Here is a 21,509-nt window from a genome sequence, read left to right on the forward strand (position 1 = left end):
AAAACCTCTATAAATAGGATGGAGTTATCAATGAACTCTATCTTGTTTATTTTTTGTTTTGTGCTGCTATAGACAGACTTGTCAGCAGAAAGAAAGAAAAGGTCATTTGCCTCTTAAATTTTAGTAAAGATAGCCAAGTCATTATCTTCTGAGTTTGAGGCTGCTTTTCCTGTAAGATTGTTCATTCATTTATTTAATATGTATTTACTAATTCAGCATCTACTGTAAGGGATCCTGAGGTGCTGGGAATACCACGGGGAGCAAAATAAAACAAGAAGCCACCTACACAGCCTGGTGGAGGAGAGAAACTTGAATCAAATACACGGAAATACATTTAAAATCTCAACTGGGGTAAGTGCCATAGTGCTACAGGAGCTTATATTAGAGACAAGGGACCTTACCTAGTTGGGAGGGAGGAGGGTTTAAGAAGGCTACCCGCCCCCCTGCCCCACCAAGGGACAAATGAATTGAGACTGGAAGGATGAGGGGAGTTACTGTGGAGGGAGTAGGAAAAGTCATTCTGGGAAAAGGGAACAGCCTTTTTTTCAGAAGGGCAAGGCCATCAAGAAATGAAGCTGGAGTTGCCTGAAAGATGGAAAGGAGAGTGGCTGATGTATCAAGATGAGGAAGTGGCTCGACACTGGTCAGGGAGAGTTGGTGTTTCCAAGCCTGGGAGAAGGGATGAGTTCCAGGGCTGGTACATGGATGGCAGGTGCCTGGATCTTGATGGAATACAATGCCCCAGAAGTGGCAGAACCTGTGGGTGGTGAAGGCTACATATTGGGCCTGTGGACCATGAAAGTTGGCAGTAACGGACGCTGTCTCCCTCTTCTTCCAACTGAAAGGATTAATTCACAATGGTTAATATGAAAGCACAAAAGAAATGGAATACACTTTAATAAGAAGAGGTATGTGTAGCAGCTTGGAACCTTGTCTTTGAAGTCAAAGCACTTAGATTCAAATCCCATCTCTACTGTTACTGGTAAATTGCATTCTTTTCCTACTCTGTCTTGGTTGCGAAGAAAGAACACCAACCTGAAAAAAAAGGCAAGCGGGTTTCATTCCTCGCCAGGAATGGAGAAGGAGTCAACTTTCACTTTAAAGACCCCCTTCTTCCAGAGCTTTGGGAAGCTGGGAAATTGGAAGGCATTAGATGTGGAGTGTGGAGGTATGCAAGCATATCTGGGAGGAACTCTAGATGCACAGGTGCATTTCATAAACATGCCTCTTCATACAATGCACTGTCAGAAAATGGCGGCGATTCTCTTCTATGGGTCGGGAGTTGAGCATATAATGATGTATTAATGATCTAAAAATAACAAGGGGTGGCTGGTTCTGGTTTTCTCTGGTTCCTAGTAGGCCTTATCTTTCTCTGGTACTTGGCAAAGGGCAGTGAAGCTCCCGGGCCAACCGCAGTTCTTTTAAGCTAGGTTACCTATAGATAAAGAGACTAGGAAAAAACAAACGAATAACAAAGAAACAAAACGGTTTAAGAAACAATGAGCCTAGTTCAACCATTGTGGAAGACAGTGTGGCGATTCCTCAAGGATCTAGAACTAGAAATACCATTTGACCCAGCCATCCCATTACTGGGTGTACACTCAAAGGATTATAAATCATGCTGCTATAAAGACACATGCACACGTATGTTTATTGCAGCACTATTCACAATAGCAAAGACTTGGAACCAACCCAAATGTCCATCAATGACAGACTGGATTAAGAAAATGTGGCACATATACACCATGGAATACTATGCAGCCATAAAAAAGGATGAGTTCATGTCCTTTGTAGGGACATGGATGCAGCTGGAAACCATCATTCTCAGCAAACTATCACAAGAACAGAAAACCAAACACCCCATGTTCTCACTCATAGGTAGGAATTGAACAATGAGATCACTTGGATACAGGAAGGGGAACATCACACACTGGGACCTGTTTTGGGGTGGAGGGGGAGGGATAGCATTAGGAGATATACCTAATGTAAATGACGAGTTAATGGGTGCAGTACACCAACATGGCACATGTATACATATGTAACAAACCTGCATGTTGTGCACATGTACCCTAGAACTTAAAGTATAATAAAAAATAAATAAATAAATAAAACAAAAAAAAAAGAAAGAAACGATGAGCATTTTCAGCTGTCTACTGTTTAAGAAAACAATGAACTCTCAGGTTTGCCCTCTGAGCGATTTCTCCAGGACTGCCCTAGTTAACACTACTACTTCGAGCAGTTACTTGACCTCCCTGGCCCTCAGTTTCCCCACCCATAAAGTGGGGACAACGGTACCTATTTCATCAGGTGGTGGGTATGATTTAAATTGGTTAATAATGTGAAGTTCTTAAAAGTGTCTGGCTCAGAGTAAGCACCATACACGTTAGGGGAAAAAAAAAGTAGCGGGATGTGAGGCCTTCCTCAATTTCGTTACTCCATAAACCCCTGAGTTGCTGGTAACACCTGCAGGAGTGAGAGGGGCTTCAATATGGGCTGAATTTCCAGCCAAACTGTGGAAAGTGGCTGAGATTTTAGGCAGGCAAAAAATGTTAATGTAACATTTTTGGCCCCCAAGTTCTCAGACCACTTACTTCCCTTTCTGGTCCACTGACATGCCCGCAAGCAATTCCACTCTGCCAAGTCGTGCTGGTGGTAAGCCCGAATCCAAGAAAAGGAAAGACTCCGATTTTAAGGCAACGGGGACCTGCGGAGCCACGTGAGTCACCGGGTCTCTCAGCTCAGCAGTCAGAGCGCACTCATCATTGCGTTCGAGATTAGGTGGGCTGGCCTGGGAACCAATTCACCATCATTTGAAATCGTTTCAGGGCAAATGACCCCAACACTTAAAATCCTCTGTCCTGAAGTTGTGTGATCCAGCTGTTTGCTGAAGGAGGAAGCAAAGCCGGTAGTAACTCACTACATATTTGGGCAGTGGAATGAACCCTGGAAGCTGACAAAGACGAAGAAAGTCACCGCGCCTCTCCCGACCCGCCGCCCCCTACCCCTACTCCCATTCCCACCCCCACCCCCACCCCAAATAAAGAACAACAGACAATCCTTCAATTATAAAAACAACCCCGGAGCCCGGGTCTCCGGCAGGGGCCGCTGCAGCCGAGCAGAACGCTAAGCCGCTCCGCCCCGCGGCCTTCTCTCCAGCCGCCGCGCCCGCCTCCCGCAGGTGCGTCCTTGCCCGCGCCAGGCCCGGGTATCCGCGGCCTCTCCGACTCTGGCTCCAACTCCTGGGTCCCGACCGAGCACTGCTCTTGCGGGGCTGCGCGAACCGCCCAGGGCCGGCCGCGGGCTGGAGAGGGGAGGTAGCGCTGGTCCGCGGTGCGCATGCGCGGCCCGGCCTCTGCCCTGCGGTCCTGGGCTGGTGACTGGGTAGCGGTTGAAGGACTGGATGTGGGGGATGGTGGGTGGGTACGGAGAGCTGGGAGGGAGGCACCCCGGGGGGCGGGGCGTGGGAGACTGTCTTCGGGGGCGCGAGCTGCCCCAGGTGAGCCGTGGCTCAGGTCGGGAGCGCGGTCGGGACACAGCGCCTCTAGGAGAAAGCCTGGAAGGCGCGCTCCAGGGGGACCCCGAGCTATTAGCGGGCCGGCAGCACGTGCGGGGCCCAAGGTCTTCCGGGCTCTGCGTGGGGGTCGTTGCGGCTGGAGATCAGGGAGGGGGCAGGAAACGGAGTTGGAAAGTAATCCCACCCGAGCGGGTGGGCCTGGGAGGCCGCTGTGCTGGGGAGCTCCACGAGGGCTCCGAACAGAGCCTCCCTTTTCAGAAAGGTCACCCTGGTCACTGCGGCAGCCAGTTTGGCCGAGGAAGGTGGCCGGGGTGGAGGCAGTGGGCGTGGAGAGGGGTAGGATTCCGGACGTAGTTTGAAAGTCGAGCAATCAGGATCTGCTGAGCAGCTTGGCTATGGGGCGTACGGGAAGGGAAGGCTCAGGGCCTAGTCCGTGGGCCCGAGTAGCAGCCGGGAGGATGGTGCCCCAGTGGTTCGGGACTAGGCGGCTTCAGGACGGCTCTGGAGCTCAGGCTTGCCCGCGTGGAGTGGAAGCTGCCTCTTGGACACAGGGGGCGGGGAGGCCGCATGCAGTCTGGAGCGCTGGGAAGATGGGAGATCCAGAGGGGCAGAGCTGGAGGGGTAGGAGGAAAACCTGAAGAGGGTGGCACCCGGAAACCCGGGAAAGTGATGAACTGGGTCAGAGGCCGGCTGTCAACAATTAGGAGGGTGGAGACGACCTTGAGGAAAGCAGATGATGGAACGGGAGGGAGTGGGGCCCCCTAGTAGAGACACCTGGGACTGATGTATTGCATTTATTTAGCTCATAGGCGTTCAAAAAGTATTTATTCGGAGCCTGTACAACTTTTTGCAGTTCATTGCATTATACTTAGCATGTATTATGTTTTATATAAATAAATATATAAGTATATATGTAATTATTGACAAATTTATATATACAATGTAATGTTTTGATATACGTATACATTTGTAGAAAGATTAAATCAAGCTAATTGACATATCCATCACCTCACCTACTTATTTTTTGTGGTGAAAATCTACTCTCCTGGAAATACACAATACGTCATCAACCGTGGTCACTATGCTATGCTGTAGATCGCTAAAACTTAGTCCTCTTATCTAACTAAAACTTTGTATCCTTTGACCAACATCCCTCCCTTCTCCATCTGCCCTCCCCCAGGCACCTGGTAACCATCATTCTACTCTGCTTCTATGAGTTCAACTTTATTAGACCCCAAGTATATAATTGAGATCATATACTATTTATCCTTCTGTGCCTGGCTAATTTTACTTGGCCTAATGTCCTCCAGGTTCATCCATGTTGTTGCAAATGACAGAATTGCCTTCTGTTTTAAGACTGTATAGTATTCCATTGTATATATGTGCCACATTTTCTTTATCCCGTCCTCAGTTGATGGATACTTAGTTGCTTCTATATCTTGGTTATTGTGAATAATGCTGAAAAGAACACAGGAATGCAGATATCTCTTCAACATACTGATTTCAATTCCTTTGTATATATACCCAGAAGTAGGATTTCTGGGTCATATGGTAATTCTATTTTTAGATTTTTGAGGAGCCTCCATACTGTTTTCCAAAATGGCTGTACTAATTTACATTCCACCAACAGTGTACCAGGCTTCCCTTTTCTCCACGTTCTGGACAACACTTGTTGTCTTTCATCTTTTTTATAATAGCCATTCTAACAAGCGTGAGGTGGTAGCTCAGTGTGATTTAACTTGCATTTCCCTGGTGATTAGCGATGTTGAGCATTTTTCATGTATTTGTTGACCATTCATATGTCTTCTTTTGAGGAATACCTGTTCAGGTCCTTTGTCCATTTTTTAACTGGGTTAATCGTTTTGTTTTGTTTTGGTATGGAGTTTCTTAATGTATTTTAGATACGAGCCCCTTATCAGATGCATGGTTTGCAAATATTTTCTCCCAGTCTGTGGATTGTCTCTTTAGTCTGTTAATTATTTTCTTTGCTGTGCAGAGGCTTTTTAGCTTAATGCAATCCCACGTGTCTATTTTTGCTTTTGTTGCTTTTGGGGTCCTCTCCAAGAAATCATTGCCCAAACTAATACGAAGTTTTCACCTATGTTGTCTTCTATTAGTTTTACAGTTTCAGGTCTTATGTTTGAGACTTTAATCAATTTTGACTTGATTTTTGTATATGGTGTGAGATAAGGATTCAATTTTGTTATCCATCATGTGGATATTCAGTTTTCCTGATACCATTTATTAAAGAGACTTTCCTTTCCCCATTGTGTGTTCTTAGCACCTGTGTAAAAAATCAATTGACTGTAAATACTTGGGCTTATTTCTGGGCTTTCTATCCTATTTCACTGGTTGATGTGCCCATTTTTATGCCAGTGCCATGCAGTTTTGATTACTATAGCCCTATAATATATTTTGAGATTAGGGAGTGTGATGTCTTTGGCTTTGTTCCTTTTGCTCAAGACTGCTTTGGCTATTTAAGGTCTTTTGCAATTCCATATGAACTTTAGGATTGTTTTTTCTATTTCTGTGAAAAATATTGGAATTTTGCTAGAGATTACATTGAATCTGTAGATTGCTTTGGGTACTGTGGACATTTTTTTTTTTTTTTTGAGGCGGAGTCTCGCTCTGTCGCCCAGACTGGAGTGCAGTGGCCAGATCTCAGCTCACTGCAAGCTCCGCCTCCCGGGTTTACGCCATTCTCCTGCCTCAGCCTCCCGAGTAGCTGGGACTACAGGCGCCCGCCACCTCGCCCGGCTAGTTTTTGTATTTTTAGTAGAGACGGGGTTTCACCGTGTTAGCCAGGATGGTCTCTATCTCCTGACCTCGTGATCCGCCCGTCTCGGCCTCCCAAAGTGCTGGGATTACAGGCTTGAGCCACCGCGCCCGGCCACTGTGGACATTTTAACAACCATTAATTTTTCTAATCCATGAACATGGATACCTTTACATTTATTTGTGTCTCTTTTCTCACATCAGTGTTTTATAGTTTTCAGTGTACAGGTCTTATACCTCTTTGGTTAAATTTATCTGAAGTTTTTTTTTTTTTAATGCTATTATAAATGAAATTGTTTTCTTATTTTCTTTTTCATATAGTTTGTTGTTAGTGTATAGAAACACCATTGATTTTTATATGTTGATTTTGTATCCTGCAACTTCCCTGAATTTGTTTATTAGTTCTAACAGTTTTTTTTGGTTGGATCTTTAGGGTATTCCATATATAAAATCATATTATCATCAAACAGGGATCATGCTGATAACATGGTCTTAAATATAGAAATCTCATATATCTTATACATCTATGTCTCTATGTATTATATATTTTATATATCCCTATATATCTCTCTGTATATCTTATATACACCTTATATTATATATATCTTATGTTATATATATCTAATATATAGATATTATATATCTATATTTTATATACATATCTATCTTATATATAGAAAACTTATATATAGAAAAATTCTTCCCTTCCTATCTGGATGACTCATTTCCTTTCCTTGCATAATTGCTCTGGCTGGGACATCTAGTACTACACTGAATAGACATTGTGAGAGTGAGCATCATTGTCTTGTTCCTGATCTTAGAGGAAAAGCATTCAACTTTTTACTGTTGAGTATGATTTAGCTGTGAGTTTGTCATATTTGGTCTTACTGTGTCACAGTACTTTCTTCCTATACTTATTTTATTGAGAGTTTTTATTATGAAAGGATGTTGAATTTTGTCACATGCTTTTACTGCATCTGTTGAGGTGATGATACAGTTTTTGTCCTCCATTTTGTTAATATGGTATATCTCATTTATTGACTTGTGTATGTTGAGCCATCTTTGCATTCCAGGGATAAATCTCAATCATGATGAATGATCCTTTTAATGTGTCAGTGAATTCAGTTTGTTAGTATTTTGTTGAGGATTTTTGCATCTGTGTTCATCAGGGATATTGGTCTGTAGTTTTTCTTCTTGTAACGTGCTTCTCTGGCTTTGGTATCAGGGTAATACTGGCCTCCTAAAATGAGTTTAGAAGTATTTCCACGGCCGGGCGCGGTGGCTCAAGCCTGTAATCCCAGCACTTTGGGAGGCCGAGACGGGCGGATCACGAGGTCAGGAGATCCAGACCATCCTGGCTAACACGGTGAAACCCCGTCTCTACTAAAAATACAAAAAATTAGCCGGGCGAGGTGGCGGGCGCCTGTAGTCCCAGCTACTGGGGAGGCTGAGGCAGGAGAATGGCCTGAACCCGGGAGGCGGAGCTTGCAGTGAGCTGAGATGCAGCCACTGCACTCCAGCCTGGGCGACAGAGCGAGACTCCGTCTCAGAAAAAAAAAAAAAAAAAAAAAGAAGTATTTCCTTCTCTTTAGTTTTTTAGAAGAGTTTGAAAAGAATTGATATTAGTTCTTCTTTAAATATTTGGTAGAATTCAGGTCATCAGTGAAGCCGTCAGGTCCTGAGTTTTCTGTAAATTTTTTTCCCTCAAATTTCTGATATAATGTTTCACTTCTGTCTTTCAGAATTGATAGGGTGTCCCCCTTTTTCACAGAGAACATACAGGCTTTAAAAAAAAATCTGTTAGGTGAGTTACAGATTTCATGAAAAGGCATCATTAAATGACATTACTTGGATTAATGTCAGTTTATAAGAACCTGCCTAGCACCCAGAAAGCTCCCAATGACTGATCAATGAGTTTATTTCCTCCCCTAAGGCCTCTTTTCCCACCTGGAAGATAAAATCAAGGCAGGAGTCTTCACCCAGAGTAGTTTACACCCCTGAGGCTAGTGGGCTGGATAACCTGAGTCCTCTCTCCTCTAACTCTTACAGTGGTGCCCCGTCACCCTCTGACATTGCTTCTAAATTTGAACAGGGTTGTAACCTTGTAGAAACTAGAACCACTGCCTGCCCTGACCCCCTAGAAAAGCAGATACATGTTGGCACAAAGGATGTTTTCAATAAAGACTTTGTAGTAGTATCTTAAAAAGACTATTTAGTAGCAAATACTAAAATGTATTTAGACTTTTAGTCTAGTCTTAAAATACTTTGTAGTCACAAATAAAGACTAAGAAAATAGTTTTATGAACATTTATGATCTTGGGAATAATTCCAGCGTCATTGCTCTTAATTTCTTTTAAATTCTTAATGACTTTTACAATCCTACCTTCATGCCTGATTTAAAAAATGACAGTTTATTCAGTAGCTTTTTAAAAATTCTTTTACAGTAAGTGGTAATGTTTTCTAATATTTAAAATAAAAAAACCTACAGAAGAAGAAAATAATTTTCTGGATCAAATTAGAAGTCTGTATTATATTGATATCTCCAGAATCAAATATATTAGAAAGCAGCAGTGGAGACAACCATATTCATCTTTGGGAGAAATAATTAAAGATATGTATTAAGCTCATGATGATAGCCTAAGTAACTTCACACAGCATATTAGAAGCTTTTAGTTACGGTTAGGCAGTACTCAGAGTTTTAATCTTCACACTTTTCAAGACATGCAAGTTTAGTAATTGTCATCTGTAAATATATTTTTAAAACTTCATGCCCCTAATTACTGAAGCTGGGTGATGAGAATATAAGGGTTCCCTATACTACAGTGTTTCTTTTTGTATATATTTAAGTTTTTCCAGATTTTAACAAAAACCCCACAAACTATAGTAACACCTCATTTGTTCCTTACTGAGTTTTCCAGGTAAATTGAAGTTTGTCAAAAGTTTATCGTGCCCATGCTAGTTGAAGGTCATGGCAATCCATTTTCCCCAAGCTTTTTTTAAATCAAGCACTGGGGTGATATTCATGTTGGTTGGATGTCACCGTTGTCACTGAGTCTCGGAGCTGCTCACCAGAGTGACTGCTGGGGTCCATGAGTCTGTTCACTTCCCTCTAGCAGCCAGTCTGCCTGCCTTCCCTGCAGAAATGACTTTAGGCAGCCAGACAGCCCTGTCGCCTGAGGTGGTTCTGGAGACACTACACCATGTTTCTCTAACCTGTTCTCTTTACAGTGTCAATCTTCTTCTGCAGTCTTTTTGATTGCAGAAGAGACAGGATACATTGAAAATGTGTTGACTTGCTTGCTTATTTGTAGGTGAGATTTATCATATTACTCCTCAGACACTATAAAATTCACCCTTTTTATTATACAATTCTATGAGTGTTGAAAAAAATCACAAAAATATAGTAGAATTTTCCATTGCTCTAAAAATTTCTCTGCTCCCCTTCACTCCCCCAACCCCTGTCCCTGGAAACCACTGATGTGATTTCTGTACCAACAGTTTTGCCTTTTCAAAATGTCTTACAAATGGTCTCAGAACTATGTAGCCTTTTGTATCTGGCTTCTTTCACTTAGCATAATGCTTTTCTCTCTCTCTCTTTCCCTCTCCCTCTCCCTCTGTTTCTTCCTCTCTTTTTCTCTTTCTTTCTTTCTCCCTCACTCGTGCTTCTCGCTCTGGCCTTCTCTCCTTTCTTTGAAAGGGTCTCACTCATCCAGGCAGGGAGTACATGGCTCACTGCAGCCTCAACCTTCTGGGCTCAAGTGATCCTCCTACCTTAGCCTCATGAGTAGCTGGGACCATAGACATGCACTGCCATGCCGGCTACTCTTTTGTAGAGACAGGGTCTCACTTTGTTGCCCAGGCTGGTCTCGAACTCTGGGCTCAAGTGATCCTCCTGCTTCAACCTCCCAAAGTCCTGGACTTACAGGTGTGAGCCACCATGGCTGGCCCTTTTTTTTCTTGTTGTTAAGCAATTTTATTTTGAAATAGTTTTAGGCTTACAGAAGTGTTGCAAAAATGGTACACAGAGTTCTCATATACCATTTACCCAATTTCCTGTAATGTCCACATCTTACCTAACTAGAGTGCAATGATCTAAACCAGGACAAGTATTACACCTAGACATTTACATATACAGCACTAGTAACTGATTTACAGGCTTCATTCACATTTCGCCATTGGTCCTACAAATGTCCCTTTTCAGGTCTTGAATCCAACCGAGGATCCCATGTAACATTTACTTGTCATGTCTCATTAGGACTTGGGACAGATCTCCAGTTCTGTTCTTTTAAAACTTCGATACTTTTCTGAAGAGTATTGGCCAGTTTTGCTGTACAGTGTGTAGAACGCCCCTCAGCTTGAGTTTGGTATTTTCTTATAACTAAATTGCAGTCATGAATGCCACACAGGGGATGCTTTGCCCTTCTCATTGCATCATATGAGGAGGTAGGTGGAGTCACCATGTCTTGTTACTGGTGATGTTAACTTTGATCACTTGGTTAAGGTGGTAGCTGCCAGCTTTCCTACTATAGAGTTATTATTGCATAACACTTTTAAAGATTCATTCATGCTGTTGAATGTATTAGCAATTTGTTCTTATTGCTGAAGAGTCTTCATGGCATGGATAAACCACACTTTGTTTACCTATTTATAAATTTGATGGACATTGGGTTTGCTTCTAGTCTTGGGCCTGGCACTGTCTGATAGGCCTTGGTGTTCTGTTGAACATAAACCATGTCACAGAGCATCAGTGTCAGACAGGGCCACACCGACCACGATGGGTCAAGACAAGAACAAGGCCGCTCAGTAATCGCGTCTGAGCGGGCAGAAACTAGAACATTGTTGAAGCCACAAAAATGACAAAACATCCTCCCGTGCTGCTAACGTGAGGGACTCCTGCTTCTTGGCCACTCACAGCTTTAGCCTCACTTCATTCCTTCCACCTTTTAGATAAGATCCATTACAGCATCCAGTCCAGAACAAAGCCCCACTTCCGTGAATCTCTCCCCAACATGATCCAACACAAGCCCAAATCCTCTGATCAATCCATTCCAAGTTCCTAACAGATGCTGCAGTTCTTCATGGCGTGTTCTCTCTGTTGCAACTTGCTCGAGAGTACAAGTGTGTTCCTTGGACTGGAAGGCATTGACAATCCAAACAATATATAAACACGTATATTGAAAATCCTTGCTCAGTTCTAATCTTACATAGCGTTTGCCACCCTATACTCAATTCTTTTTACTAATTTTTTGTGAATTCTTTTTTTTTAACAGCAAATGCAAGAAAGTTAAAGTTTTTTTTTTTTTTTTAACAAAAGTTTATTCTTAAATGTACAACAGCCCGAAGACAACACTTAATTCCAGCTATAGGTGGCAAAAGATGTTATGGCAGGGAATACAGATGTTTAAATACGGATGAAATAAAGGGTCACCATCTCCTCAGGCACAAGGAACAGCTTATTTTTTGCCAGATTTCTTAATTCCACCCGTGGCCAAGGGCCCCTTCCCTGCAGCCTTCGCTTTTAGCTCCTCGACTTTCTTCTGCTCCTCTTTTTGTTTCTGCTTGAAGGCCTTATCTTCCTCGTCCGTCTCCTTGACCTGCTTGTTGGGCTGTTTCAGGGTCTTCTTCTTGCCACCTTTGTGGCCGGACGTGGCGCCTGCCGCCCCTTCCCCAGACCCTGCCACCAGAGTTAAGGTATATTCTTTTATCCCCTTGCTTTTATCTTACAAAATACAATTGTGGTAAAACACATGTAACAAAATGTAGCATTCTAATCATTATTAAGGGTACAGTTCAGTACAACCACATTGTTGTACAGCTTATCCCCTGAACTCATTTCCTAAAACTGAAGCTCTACACTCATTATTTTTAAGTAAAATTTGTGTCTAATAAAATTAACCCTTTGCTAGTATTGAGTTCTATGAGTTTTGACAGATAGAATCATGTAACTAACACCATAATCAAGATATATATAACAATACCATTGCCTCCCACCAAAAAAAAAAAAAAAAAATTCTTACATGCCCCTTTTTATTCACTCTTCCCCTTTCTGCCAACCACTGTTATATTTTCTGCTCCCACAGTTTTGTTGGATAATCAGTGTCATTGTTCCAAATGTTGTCTTTCTCTGTGTTTGTTTTCCTTTTATAACATTCCTCAGGTATAGACAAAGATTTACTGAATGTGCCTTAAGATCCAGGAGTTTCTTTGACACAATGTCATCTTAATACTATTGTCACAGTACACTTCTTCCCTTCAGAGTTTAGTTCTCAGTTAGAAATTACATTCTCATAGAAACTGTACTTTGGACTGGGCGCGGTGGCTCATGCTTGTAATCCCAGCACTTTGGGAGGCCTAGGTGGGTATATGGCTTGAGCTCAGGAGATGAAGACCGGCCTGGCCAACATGGTGAAACCCTGTCTCTACCAAAAATACAAAAATTAGCTGGGCATGGTGGCGTGTGCCTGTTGTCCCAGCTACTGGGGAGGCTGGAGTGGAAGGATCGCTGGAGCCCAGGAAGTCAAGGCTGTGGTGGGCCGTGATCACGCCACTGCACACCACTGCATTCCAGCCTGGGTGACGGAGCGAGACCCTGTCTGAAATAAAAGAAAGAAACTGTACTTTGACCACAAGTTAAGAGACTAGTGGTGGTTTTCATACTTTTTTTTTTTTTTTGAAATGGAGTTTTCACTCTTGTTGCCCACGCTGAAGTGCAATGGTATAATCTCGGCTCACTGCAACCTCTGCCTCCGGGGTTCAAGCAGTTCTCCTGCCTCAGTTTCCGAGTAGCAGGGATTACAGGCATGCACCACCACTCTCAGCTAATATTTTGTATTTAGTAGAGACAAGGTTTCACCATGTTGGTCAGGCTGGTCTCGAACTCCTGACCTCAGGTGATCCACCCACCTCGGCCTCCCAAAGTGGTGGGATTATAGGCGTGAGCCACTGCACCTGGCTTCATACCTTTTGAAAAGCAGCAAGTTTTCAAATGAATTCTCACATCTAACCCTTTCTTGTACATTTTAGTGGTCCTCAAACTTGAGTGGTTACTAGAATCACCTGGAAATAGATGATGGGGTTCACCCCCAGAGTTTCTGATTCAGCAGATCTGAGGCTGAGGAACCAGAGGCTGCATTTCTAACAAGATTTCAGGTGATGGCGACGCTGCTAGTCTAGAGAACGCACTTTGAGAAGCACTGCCCCAAGGCGCCTCTGTACTTCTAGGAGCACTTGAGAATACAAATGGAAAACAGCCAGTTTAGAGGATGATCTGCTACTAAAGATTTTTTAAAGGACGTTCATGTATGTGTGCATGTGTGTATAATATACCTGATGTGTTTGTATAATATAGAAAATATATATATTTATAAATACTTCCATATATAAAACTATTTGCTGATTGCTTCTACAATATTTGTTTTTGTGATTTTTCTAAAGCCCATCTCAAGCATTAGAACTACCAACCAACAACCCTGATGCGACCTCTCCAGACTGTCCCCAGTCGATTGATTTCCCAGCTATACTGTGGCCTGAAGCCTCCAGCCTCCACAAGAAACCAGATTTACCTGAAAATGGCTCGGCCAAGTTCAAGTAAGTCATTCTTACCCATTGCCTCACCTGCAGCCAAATGTGAAGTACCTGAAAGTCCTACACTTTGAGGGGGATGTCTCTATCAAATTAGGTATTGGGCAAGGTTTTGGAGAAAGCCACTCTGTCCTCTTCTCTTTTTTTTTTTTTTTGACACGGAGTCTTGCTCTATCATCAGGCTGGAGTGCAGTGGCGCGATCTCGGCTCACTGCAACCTCCGCCTCCTGGGTTCAAGCGATTCTCTTGCCTCAACCTCCAGAGTAGCTGGGACTACAGGTGCGTGCCACCACGCCCGGCTGATTTTTGTATTTTTAGTAGAGACGGGGTTTCACCATGTTGGCCAGGATGGGCTCGATCTCTTGACCTCATAATCTGCCTGCCTCGGCCTCCCAAAGTGCTGGGATTACAGTCATGAGCCACCACGCCCGGCCTGTCGTCTTCCCTTTTAGGTAACCCCTTCTGTGGCACCTTCAGAGCCTATGTCCTTATACTCAAGTCCATCTAGGACATTTTGTTGCTTCTGCCAGAATATTTGCATTTAAGCTTTTTACGCATTTTGTACTTTAAAATCCTTATCTCTCTGCAGGGGAGGAAAACTGGTATTGTCCTATAGGGCAGTATGAGGTTAAATTTTCTCCTGGACACAAATACTTTGTAGCTCTATGTGGCAAAAACTGATAGATTAACCTATCTGGGCCCTTAGTCTATAGTGAATATAAATTCTAACAAGTGTTTATAATTCAGTGACTCTTAGGTGGGCCTGTTTAACAGTGCTTCAGAACGAAACTGAAAGGCCAAGCTGAATTCTTTTTGCTTCATTCTCAACTTTTGGATAACTCTTCTGTTCAGGAATAATAGCTCCTGCTTCCATTTTGCCCCAGGAGTGGAAAGGAACCAAAAGAACCCAGTTCCAGTCAAGTGTGCCACCCCTTGGTGTTCCCAGCTGTGCAGAGCAGGCTGCTAGAGTCTGTGGCGGGATTCAGAAGTGTGTTCCTGACCTTGGTTAAAAGTGGGCCGCTGACGCTGGAACCACAAAACATGCTGGCGTGTTTTCCTTTAGCCATTGGGAAATGTCTTTCTTGTTTTTTTTTTGGAGATGGAGTCTTGCTGTGCTGCTCAGGCTGGAGTGCAGTGGCACGTTCTTGGCTCACTGCAACCTCCACACCCTAGATTCAAGCGATTCTCCTGCCTGAGCCTCCAGAGTAGCTGGGATTACAGGTGCCCGCCACCATGCCAGACTAATTTTTGTATCTTTAGTAGAGATGGGGTTTCACCATGTTGGCAAAGCTGGTCTCAGATGATCTGCCCACCTTGGCCTCCGAAAGTGCTGGGATTAGAGGCATGAGCCACCATGCCTGGCCTTTTTTTTTTCTTTTTTAAAATTTCATACCACATTAACATTACTATGTTTTACATCCTGTTTCCTAAAAACCAAACATACATTGACTTTTTAAATATGTTTCTAAAAGTTGCTCTAAGGGGTACCTTAATAGAAGTCATTCTGATCTAGAAATATATTCAGCAGGAGGATGACAGTTTCCATTTGGGATAGGACAGACCTTTAGGGCTGGAGGGAATTCTAGGGGTAGACTCTGAAGTCCTTAAGGATGTTCCTATGGGTTGAGCCCAGGATTCATACAGATAGTTCCTAGAAAAGTATGTGCACGCTTTTTGTTAAGCATCTTGTTCTTTCAAGAAATTACATCAGATTAGAAACTGGAATCCACCCAGATCATGTTTGTCATTTTTCCAAATGCTTCCTGTTTGGAGAACGTTAGTCTGCCTGGAGTAGGCCTTATCTATCTGCTGATAGAGAGCAGCCTATCGGCCGGGCGCGGTGGCTCAAGCCTGTAATCCCAGCACTTTGGGAGGCCGAGACGGGCGGATCACGAGGTCAGGAGATCGAGACCATCCTGGCTAACATGGTGAAACCCCGTCTCTACTAAAAAAATACAAAAAACTAGCCGGGCGAGGTGGCGGGCGCCTGTAGTCCCAGCTACTCGGGAGGCTGAGGCAGGAGAATGGCGTAAACCCGGGAGGCAGAGCTTGCAGTGAGCTGAGATCCGGCCACTGCACTCCAGCCTGGGCGACAGAGCGAGACTCCGTCTCAGAAAAAAATAAAAATAAAAATAAAAAGAGAGCAGCCTATCTCTGGAAGGGATGTGAGTTCAGGCAGAGCTTTAGTGTGATTGGGGGTGTAGTTGGGTTGGGTGCACCTCACGAGAATGGCGTGTTATGACTGTCTTTTGTTATTCCTTTTTTTTTTTATTATTTTAACTTTCTTATTATTTATTTTTTATTATAATTTAAGTTCTGGCCGGGCGCGGTGGCTCAAGCCTGTAATCCCAGCACTTTGGGAGGCCGAGACGGGCGGATCACGAGGTCAGGAGATCGAGACCATCCTGGCTAACACGGTGAAACCCCGTCTCTACTAAAAAATACAAAAAACTAGCCGGGCGAGGTGGCGGACGCCTGTAGTCCCAGCTACTCCGGAGGCTGAGGCAGGAGAATGGCGGGAACCCGGGAGGCGGAGCTTGCAGCGAGCTGAGATCCGGCCACTGCACTCCAGCCTGGGCGACAGAGCAAGACTCTGCCTCAAAAAAAAAAAAAAAAAATTAAGTTCTAGGGTACATGTGTACAACGTGCAGATTTGTTACATAGGTATACATGTGCCATGTTGGTTTGCTGCACCCATCAACTTGTCATTTACATTAGGTATTTCTCCTAATGCTATCCCTCCCCAAGCCCACCACCCCCAGACAGGCCCCAGTGTGTGATGTTACCCACCCTGTGTCCATGTGTTCTCATTGTTCAGTTCCCACTTATGAGTGAGAATATGTGGTGTTTGCTTTTCTGTCCTTGTGATAGTTTGCCGAGAATGATGGTTTCCAGCTTCATCCATGTCCCTGTAAAGGACATGAACTCATCCTTTTTTATGGTTGCATAGTATTCCAGGTGTATATGTGCCACATTTTCTTAATCCAGTCCGTCACTGATGGACATTTGGGTTGGTTCCAAGTCTTTGCTATTGTGAATAGTGCCGCAATAAACATATGTGTGCATGTGTCTTTATAGCAGCATGATTTATAATCCTTTGGGTGTATACCCAGTAATGGAATGGGTGGGTCAAATGGTATTTCTAGTTCTAGATCCTTGAGGAATCGCCACACTGTCTTCCACAATGGTTGAACTAGTTTACAGTCCCACCAACAGTGTAAAAGCATTCCTATTTCTCCACATCCTCTCCAGCACCTGCTGTTTCCTGACTTTTTAATGATCGCCATTCTAACTGGTATGAGATGGCATCTCATTGTAGTTTTGATTTGCCTTTCTCTGATGACCAGTGATAATGAGCATTTTTTCATGTGTCTGTTGGCTGCATAAATGTCTTCTTTCGAGAAGTGTCTGTTCATATCCTTTGCCCACTTTTGGATGGGGTGTTTTTTTCTTGTATATTTGGTTAAGTTCTCTGTAGATTCTGGATATTAGCCCTTTGTCAGATGGGTAGATTGCAAAAATTTCCTCCCATTCTGTAGGTTGCCTGTTCACTCTGATGGTAGTTTCTTTTGCTGTGCAGAAGCTCTTTAGTTTAATTCGATCCCATTTGTTTATTTTGGCTTTTGTTGCCATTGCTTTTGGTGTTTTAGTCATGAAGTCTTTGCCCATGCCTACGTCCTGAATGGTACTGCCTAGGTTTTCTTCTAAGGTTTTTATGGTTCTAGGTCTAACATTTAAGTCTTTAATCCATCTTGAGTTAATTTTTGTATAAGGTGTAAGGAAGGGATCCAGTTTCAACTTTCTACATATGGCTATCCGGTTTTCCCAGCACCCTGTATTAAATAGGGAATCTTTTCCCCCTTGCTTGTTTTTGTCAGGTTTGTCAAAGATCAGATGTTTGTAGATGAGTGGTGTTATTTCTGAGGACTCTGTTCTGTTCCATTGTGACCATCTTAATCTCTCTCAGCGTTGTGCTGCCAAAACATGAATAGAGCCAGAGAGGAAAAAGCCTACTCTTCTTCTGAGTTTACTTTTATCAGGAGTCCATGGCAGGGAAGAGAGGAAGGGAAGGGGAGGAGGGGTTGAGCCTTTATTGACAGTCTCTATCCTAGACTGGGCGTAGTGTGTGGCTCTGGGCTTATGAGGACTAGGAAGTCCCTTCCCTGCTTAGAGGGAGTCAGCCATACATGAGAAGCCAGTAGGATGCCCCTTACAGCTGGGGTATAAAATGAGGCCACATTCCCTTTAATATTCAAGCTCACTATCTCTCAGCCCCCATCCCACTATGTTTCTTCCTTGCCTGCTTCCTGCCTGTCCCCGGTTCCATCTCTCAGGGGAGGGTTCGCCTCCCCTCATTCATTCCATCCGAGGGTTAGTCTTGGTTGCCATTCCTTCAAGAGACAAAGGCCAGGAAGCTTGCTTCGTGAGCTGAGGAACTGAGTTCCACATTTGCTGGAATCTTTGGTGTTTTAATACAGGTCGGTCATCCTTGCAAGATCTCCATATCCAGGGTGGGGCATTCCTGGCTTCAGTGTCTTAGGCCTGCAGCGGGCAATGAGGTGTACCATTTGCCTCTCCAGGGGGAGGACCGAAAAGGGGCTCTCTCTTCTCCTCCTGGCAGACTATGTTCAGTGTTATACCCCTTAATTCTGGCTTTCCAGGGCCACGCTGCTTACCTTACAAGGGCCTGCAGAGCTGTAGTGCCTAGGAGAGAAGGGGAGACAAGCTGTGTCCCCAGCCGACCTCCCTTTCCCAGTTTCTGCTGCCCATGAGAAACAGTGGCCGCTCCCCCATCATGAGTTCCAAGTCTGGCTCCTGCTTCTTGTCCTAGGATGAGGACATTTGTTTCAGGGGAAAAACTCCCACCTTGTGATCCATGTAAAGAGCTTGGCATAGCACTTGGGGTGCAGGGAGCCCTCACCACCATAGCTGCTGTCCCTGTGGGTCTGTGTTCAGGCAGAACTGCCTGGAGTTGCAGGACCGGAGGGCGAGCCATGGTCTGTGTCCACAATTACTTCGTCTCGTGTTATTCTCTGTCTTCAGTTCTGTTTGCTACCCCAAGTCTCTGGCAGTGTCCTGTTGAAAAGTTTGGCTCTTATTTGAGTTGTCAAGGAGAAGGCCATGTGTCCTTGCCCTCACCTTCACTCGCTGTGCTGAGGGAAGCTGAAATTAGCAAGATCCGCAGAGGGAAGGTGAACTTGGGGAGGAAGGGTAGGCTTTGGGGTCCAGTGGGCCGCAACTCAGCACTCACACAAACATACAGGCTTGTTTTTACTTTTGTGAAGGAAGATGGATTCCTTCGCACTAGGCTTTTTTAATCTTCGTAATATGCCTGCTCTAGGAAAGGCACTACTGTGCACCTCAAAGAGCCAAGGAAAGTGAGGATGGAGAAAGGTACATAATGTGCATAAGATCAGACATTCGGTTGGGAGGCATAGCTACGGTGCAGAGCCAGCTGTGTGTGCCCAAAGCCCCTGCTTTAAAATACTGTACACTCACCCACCAGGTCACATGGGATGGTGTTTTCATGGAACACGAAAGATGTTTGTTTATCTTAAAGTATAACTTCACACTGGGTCAAGTTTCAAGATATAGACAACTGATATGGGATACAAATGTCCAAATGGTACACTGGATTGATAAAGATTTTACTCTGTTTAGGTATGGCAGATTTTCGGAAGGTTTTTGCAAAAGCAAAGCACATAGTCATCATCTCAGGCGCAGGTGTTAGTGCCGAAAGTGGTGTTCCGACTTTCAGAGGAGCTGGAGGTTATTGGAGAAAATGGCAAGCCCAGGTTTGTAATGTTTCCAGAACATGAAAAGCCTCTGTCGAATGAAACCATAACAGAGTTTGACTCAAATCCTGTTCCTATCCCTGAAACCCCGGGGAAATGTTTTTAAGTTAACTGTGACCCTATTGTCTCACTGATTTTTGGTATAAACACAAAGTTCCTATGATTAAGATCAAAATTGAAGCAAAGCTGCCACTTTCCTTTCTAGATATGTATGGATTGCATTTATTCAGATAACAGTTTCTCCTAATAATTGTATTAAAGTTAAATCAGAAAACTTTGGTTAGCATCATTCATTACTTTTCTAAAGTTATTGAATTTAAGTATGACACAAAGTTTCTGTGAACTTTTCATGTTAAAACTAATGTTGATTATTGAAGGGTTGGGATTTGATATTCAAAAATTTATAGGAAGGCCTTCAGAATGTAAGTTCTGTGAAGGTGCGGATTTTTTAAATTCAATTTTTATTGAGATCTAATTTACATAAAGTAAAAGTCACCAGTTTTAAGTGTACAATTTAATGAGTTTTAACAAATGGACATAGTTGTATAGCCAGCACCATAATCACAATGTAGAACATTTCTGTCCCTCCAGAACATTCCTTCATGGCCCTTTGCAGTCTGTGCTCTCCCATCCCACTGGCTCAGGAAATCCCTAGCTTTGGAAGACAAAGAATTGTTTGTTTGTTTGTTTGAGACAGAGTTTTGCTCTTGTTGCCCGGCTGGAGTACAATGGCGTCATATCAGCTCACTGCAACCACCACCTCCCAGGTTCAAGCGATTCTCCTGCCTCAGTCTCCCGAGTAGCTGGGATTACAGGCATGCACCGCCATACCCAGCTAATTTTTTAATTTTTTAATAGAGACGGGGTTTCACCATGTTGGTCAGGCTGGTCTCAAACTCCTGACCTCAGGTTATCCACCCATCTTGGCCTCCCAAAGTGCTGGGATTACAGACCATGCCCGGCCTCTGTTTTATTCGTTGCACTGTCTCCAGCTCCCAGAACTCTGGCACATTATAGGTGCTTAATGGATTTTCATTGGCTGAACAAAAGCAGTCATAAATAAGTACTGCAATACATGTCTTCCCTGGTTAGTAGCTCATTTCTCATTGAACGCAGAGTTCGTGAACCTGCCCCTTCCTTCTTCTCCTGAACATCTGAGCCTGGCAGATGTTTGGGTGTTCTGCCTCCTGCCTGCTGCCCTCTGGGTGGGTGGGGGTCATCACCTTAAAGGTGAAGTGGGGGAGAAAGGAGAGCAGAGAACATTAGGGGCCAGGAAGAAAGAGGGGCCACAGGGCATTCGCTGGATTAGCAGCAGCAGAGGGTGGGAGGTCAGAAGGTGTGGGAGGAGCTTGGAGGAGGGGCGCTTAGTTGTGTCCAAAAAGGCTCAGAGTTTGTGGACAAAGCAAAGAAGTCGATAGAATGCATTTGACTCCAATACCCTTCCAGGGACACCTGTGGACATGTTCCTGTGCCACCTATAAACTGCTCCAGGCCATGTGTTCTAGGTGGAGAGCAGGGTCGGTGTGGGCCAACCCCTCATATGGCAAAGACTGGCATTGCCACCAAGCAGAGGGGCCTTTAAGGTAGAATGAAACACACATGTGTTCAATGTAGGAAGCGTCTCCTTGATAGAGAAGCCATACTTCTTTTTAAAATTAATGTTATTGAGGCAGAATTTCCTTAGAATAAAATGCACCCACGTGCATTTTGTGTACAGGTTGATGAGTTTTGACAGGTGCATGCACCTGCATAACACCCCCGCCTCTACTGTCAAGAAACAGAAATTTCAGTGATTGCTGAAAATTCCCTGTGCCTTTCCCTGCCAGCTTCCAGTCCCAGACAAC

At 44.0% G+C, this 21,509-nt stretch overlaps 2 protein-coding genes and 1 long non-coding RNA gene across 8 annotated transcripts in view; 1 reads left to right on the forward strand and 2 right to left on the reverse strand.

Annotated features, from left to right (window-relative positions):
* Window positions 1–295: 295 nt before the first annotated feature.
* Window positions 296–3,508, reverse strand: LOC117086742. The gene is made up of 2 exons (XR_004438557.1): window positions 3,077–3,508; window positions 296–1,035 (listed from the first exon to the last, which is right to left on the reverse strand). It is a non-coding gene; the product is annotated as an uncharacterized LOC117086742 (long non-coding RNA).
* SIRT5 (sirtuin 5) overlaps window positions 3,053–21,509 on the forward strand; it is a 40,328-nt gene continuing 21,871 nt past the window's right edge. Inside the window, exons 1-3 of one of the 6 annotated variants that reach the window (XM_033216265.1) lie at window positions 3,053–3,178; window positions 13,724–13,876; window positions 19,532–19,665. In XM_033216265.1, coding sequence (XP_033072156.1) covers window positions 13,762–13,876; window positions 19,532–19,665 — 249 coding nt within the window. In that variant the 5' untranslated portion in view covers window positions 3,053–3,178; window positions 13,724–13,761. The other 5 variants (XM_033216263.1, XM_033216267.1, XM_033216266.1 and 2 more) reach the window with 5 other exon arrangements.
* On the reverse strand, window positions 11,581–13,307 carry LOC117088305 (translation machinery-associated protein 7-like). Its single transcript, XM_033219481.1, has 2 exons — window positions 13,250–13,307; window positions 11,581–12,008 (listed from the first exon to the last, which is right to left on the reverse strand). Exons 1-2 carry the CDS (start codon window positions 13,305–13,307, stop codon window positions 11,743–11,745), a joined length of 324 nt encoding a protein of 107 aa, XP_033075372.1. The 3' UTR covers window positions 11,581–11,742.

Source organism: Trachypithecus francoisi, unplaced genomic scaffold (assembly GCF_009764315.1).
Source record: "Trachypithecus francoisi isolate TF-2019V2 unplaced genomic scaffold, Tfra_2.0 Lachesis_group10, whole genome shotgun sequence".
Lineage (NCBI taxonomy): Eukaryota > Metazoa > Chordata > Mammalia > Primates > Cercopithecidae > Trachypithecus > Trachypithecus francoisi.

Bases quoted from the DNA above. Each gene is read 5' to 3' on its own strand.
- LOC117088305 (XM_033219481.1), bottom strand. From the start codon at position 13,307: ATGTACAAGAAAGGGTTAGATGTGAGAATTCATTTGAAAACTTGCTGC. The intron at 12,009-13,249 runs GTATGAAGCCAG...GTATTTTGTAAG, and splicing joins AACTTGCTGCTTTTCAAAAG to ATAAAAGCAAGGGGATAAAA.